The following is a 4637-nucleotide window of genomic DNA, read 5'->3' on the forward strand; positions in this document are numbered from 1 at the left end:
TAGACAGAATAAAAATAATAACATTTAAAAAAGAAATTAACATGAAACTTTATGGAAGTAAAAACAAAAAATATGCACATACATTTAATAATAATACAATTTAAAAAGAAAATGCATGAAATTGTATGGCAGCAAAAAACTAGGAAGTCTTAGAAAAACAATTTCTTTTAACATGCTTGCCTCTCTCTGCCCTCCTCTCGTTCACATTTGCAGGATGAACAGCGGGGTGTGCATGTGTGTGATCCTGGCTGCGCTTTCTGCCTCCTGTTTGGGTCGGCCCCGCTCCTCTTCCCCTGACACTGATGACAGCCCTCTCCCCTCGCAGCTGGACGCCAGTTTAAGTGGGCACCACCGGATCGTCCGCTCCACCAGCCTCAACCTCAAACAGCAGCCAGCAGGCAACACAGACCAAGACACCCGTGCCAACCTCAACGAACTGCTGGCCAAATTCATCTCCAAAAAAGGTGAGAGACACTTGAACGACCGACAACGATCCACAATGACAGAAAGAATGACAATGGTTTTCAATCGTCTTGAAAACCAAAAAACGGAGCTTCAGCAAATGCTTGGTGTTCTGCACAGTAACCAGGATAGAAACACAGAATGAGAAACTGCAGTACATACACAAATGGACAACAGAAAGAGCTGGAAGGAGAAGAGGCAGACAAACTGATCAAGATTCATTTCATTCTGCTCTTTCTCCTTGTTTCCATCTCTTCTGCTCTCCCTTTCCTGCTTATTTCTTCTCAGTGTATGTCCTTGTGTACGAACGTAGTGTTTCTTTTGCCTTCATTTGAAATGAGCTCAGCATTTCCTTTCAAAAAATTCTTATTTCTTTTAATAAGTGCTAACAAATCTAAAATGCAAATTGGCTTATTGTTCGCAACACAGACAGAAATACTCAATTAAAAATTGTGCTACACACATTTAGAGCAAGTTAAATTTTAGGAGAACAACAACAGGAAGGTAAAATAACAAACAAGCAGGTAAAATCATTACATGAATCTACAGGTTTCCACATAATGAAAGGAAAACCTTTGTCACGCACTGTACAGTAGCTCCAGGTTAGCGTTGCTGGGCATCGACAAACACAAACACAGCTGAGTCAAGCATGTTTATGCCCGAGGTGTACGAGGGGCGGATATTTTTGGGTCAAGTGTGCACCATTAAATTGCAAAACCACTCATTGGGGCGTCTCCCATTCAATGGGGATATATTATCATTCCTAATCGCAGGAACAGGGAATTGCACCTCTGAACAAGCAAGCTCAGTGTGACATGACATTTTATTAAACACTAAATTGTAAACAAGGAGCACATGTAATGTCTGTTTGTGTATGTGGATCAGGTTTTTCATACATTACAGTGACCAAATATTCCCACAAGGACCTCAATTAAAAATTGGGGAGCATTTATGGTCTCCAAAAGGAAAAGTTTAATAAACAGACAAATAACGTTTAAAATTCGAAAAGGTTTTCTTCAAGAGTTAGATTTAGGTTTGTGGGGCAGATAATATCATTAGCCCAGTATTTATGTCCAAACCATGATAGAACAACAAATGTGTGTGTACATGATGAAAACATTCAGTGTGTGTGTGTAGTGGGAACTGACTGATCCCATTATTGAGAGTCCTAGTTTCTCAACGTACTCAGTTTCTCACTAAGGTCAGCTCTCTCTCTCTCTCTCTTTTAATAATTGTGAGTAGGAGGTGCAAGCTTCACACATGTCAGCATGTCACAACAAGTCTACAACTTGTACAAATTTCAAAGAAATGATAGTATGTATAGTGTGTTAAAAGAAAAGTCTCCCATCTGTTGCAAACAGTATCACACCCTTGACAACAGATTAAATGACACCTAACATGCTATATGTAGCTGAAACTTTGCCCAAACATTGCCACACACAGTGGCATGCCACTCAACTCAATATTTTTTTTCCAATCACATCTATTAAAAATAATTACTACAATTCACAGCAAGCCAAGAGAATCCTGACTGTTTAAATGCCATTTTGACACATCTGATAAAAAGCAAGAGTTCACATATTTTTGAAACAGGCTTGACCCGTTTGTTTTGCCATTAACATCATCAATCGCTCAATTAAGTAATATTTATGTGACAGAAAACTGGCTACAGTGGCTTCATTGATATCTTGCCAATTAGAATGAGGTTTTATCTAAGAGATGTTAGAAAGCTGCATCTAAAAGTGATGATTTATAAGTGTTCGAATGGAACTAAATCCAGAGATGTGTATATATAGAAATCCACTTTTTTTCTACTTATACATATTTAGACCATGTCACTACTGGTTATATATTTAGGATGTTAAGGGATTTTGCAGTAACTTCTTTCTTTCTTTCTCTCCTAGGTTCTGTTCGTCGAAACTCCTCCATGAACAACAGAGCAAACAGCATTAACCACCGGATAAAAGATCGGGATTACGTGGGCTGGATGGATTTTGGCCGCCGGAGTGCTGAGGAATATGAATATTCATCATAAAACCCATATATATCACCTGGTTCCTCATCTACAAATAAAGAGTATATTTATTACTACTATTGTTATTATTATTCTAATGTACATTTGTTAAGAAACCAGTATAATGCAATATACACATATGCCTAATTTTGCAAAAAAAGGACAAAAAAGTCTCAAAGTATTGTTGCTGTTTTTCAGTCTTGTCATTGATTTTATTTGTCACATGCAGTGGTTTTTGCATAAAGAGAACCATTAAACTGATGTGCTTGTCAGATTCATGAAAATAGTTTTCAATAAATCAGGTCAGCATTCAACTTTGGCCTTAAATCCTACAGACTCTGGCAGTTTGTCCATCAAAATAGCTTGCAACCACAAGAACTCGTTTTTAATGGAAGAAAGTGCTTGACAAATGGCTTAACAAGGCTTTGCGGCTCAAACTGCTTTGTCAGGAAGCCTCTTTGCTTGAAAAGAAAGTGAAAAATCAATAAATGAGTAAATAAATTAATGGAGGAAATGCTTTAAAGGAACATTAAGTGGAAGCATTTCTGGTTAAAAAAGACCATTTGAATTATTCAGATGCTCTACTAAGACAAAGACAAAGAAAGTGGAAAGAGTTAAAAAAGAGAGGGTAGAAGGTTTCTTATACTTCAAGGCAGACTCAAGGGATTTACTGAGCTTCATACGCTGTCCTAGAGTAAAGATTTCTGTTTGACAGACACACAGAGACGGAAATAGACTGGAAGACAGACAGATGCAATAGACCTCTCTATATAATAACAGGCCAACCATCAAGCTGCAGTGGATATCGCATATGTCTTCAGACTGGTCAGCCGCCACATACACGCACGTCACTGTCTACTATAATTAGGCAATATTTATATGCCCAAGAGCTGGACAGAACGGTCATATTCAAAACATCAACCTTTTCCTCCATTGACCCTTACTAAAGGCGAAATGCTACTGAGCTGTAATCAAATACTGGCCAATAAGAACCAGTAATTGAGGGTTAGTTGCATCAAACCCTCAATTATAGATCTAATCCAACATCGAAGACGTATTACATCACATTAGACCACCAGTGGATTGGATTCAGCATGTCATTATTTAGTCAAATGGGAATAAAGTTATTGGAGTCGGTATTGTTGCTGGGCAGGAACAATGAACACTGGGGACACTAAAGTAAAACTTTCTCATTGGGCCCATTGGTTAGACTGTTGGTACCTTAGCTTGACTTCTTGCCCTCATTTAAAACGATGAGCAATTGTTTGTGTTATTTTGTGTCTGGTTGGATGACGCAAATGGACGAACCAAAACATGGCTACTTATTTGTGACCAGAGATTAACATTCTCTGATGAACATCTCATAAGGAGGATTTTCCCCCTAAAACATCTCTTAATGGATTTGCCTCCAAGGCAGTGGAAAAGTCATTGCAGTGCATAAAATAGTCATATATTTATGAGTCTAATTTAAGAAACATCTTCAAATGATGCCTGCTTCAGGATATTCATCTTTGTGGTTTATGAGAAATACTCCAGTGGAAATAATTCCAGTCCTGTTCCCATGGCAATTACCATGAAATCCCAGGTATTTCTTTTTTTCCTTTAGACACTTAATTTGGAGAGAGTGTCTGAAGTAGGCAAGAACTGAAATGAGATTAGTCGCCATCCTGTATATGAAGGAACCAATACCAAACAGTTTGTTAGGAGAAATGCAACCCATTGCATTTCAAATAGGGGAGGAAACATTCGGACTGACCAAAACTATCAAGTCCAAATCATGCCTGATACATATATAAAAAAACAAATGCCACTTAAAAAAAAACTGGGGGCCGGATGGTGTTCATTCCTTCCGAACAAACAACCCGAGAAAATTAACAATGAGACCTGCTTACCTCATTCAATTCTTCGCGCCATTTTGGAAAACGCTTGCCTCAGTTTACCTTTGCTTCTATTTAACGGTTCTTTCAACATGTTAAGTCCTGAAATGGAAGTAGAGGAATAACGCAGTTACCAAAATGTTAAATAAACCAAAACTATCTTAAAAGTAAGCTCCTTAAAAGTAAAATTGTAGATTCATACAAGTTGAACTCATAACTTGAAGCATTTAGTTATGGACCATTAGATTGAAAGCTTTTTATTTTTATTTAATTTTTTTATGAGA

The 4637-nt window shown here is 37.7% G+C and overlaps 1 protein-coding gene across 1 annotated transcript; it reads left to right on the forward strand.

Moving 5' to 3' along the window:
• Window positions 1–214: 214 nt before the first annotated feature.
• On the forward strand, window positions 215–2497 carry LOC306885417 (cholecystokinin-like; the record flags this gene model as incomplete). The annotated part of the gene is made up of 2 exons (XM_079441909.1): window positions 215–464; window positions 2367–2497. The coding sequence occupies 2 exons, from the start codon at window positions 215–217 to the stop codon at window positions 2495–2497; spliced, it is 381 nt and encodes a 126-aa protein (XP_079298035.1).
• Window positions 2498–4637: the final 2140 nt, after the last annotated feature.

Source organism: Barbus barbus, assembly GCF_936440315.1.
Source record: "Barbus barbus genome assembly, chromosome: 19".
Classification (NCBI taxonomy): domain Eukaryota; kingdom Metazoa; phylum Chordata; class Actinopteri; order Cypriniformes; family Cyprinidae; genus Barbus; species Barbus barbus.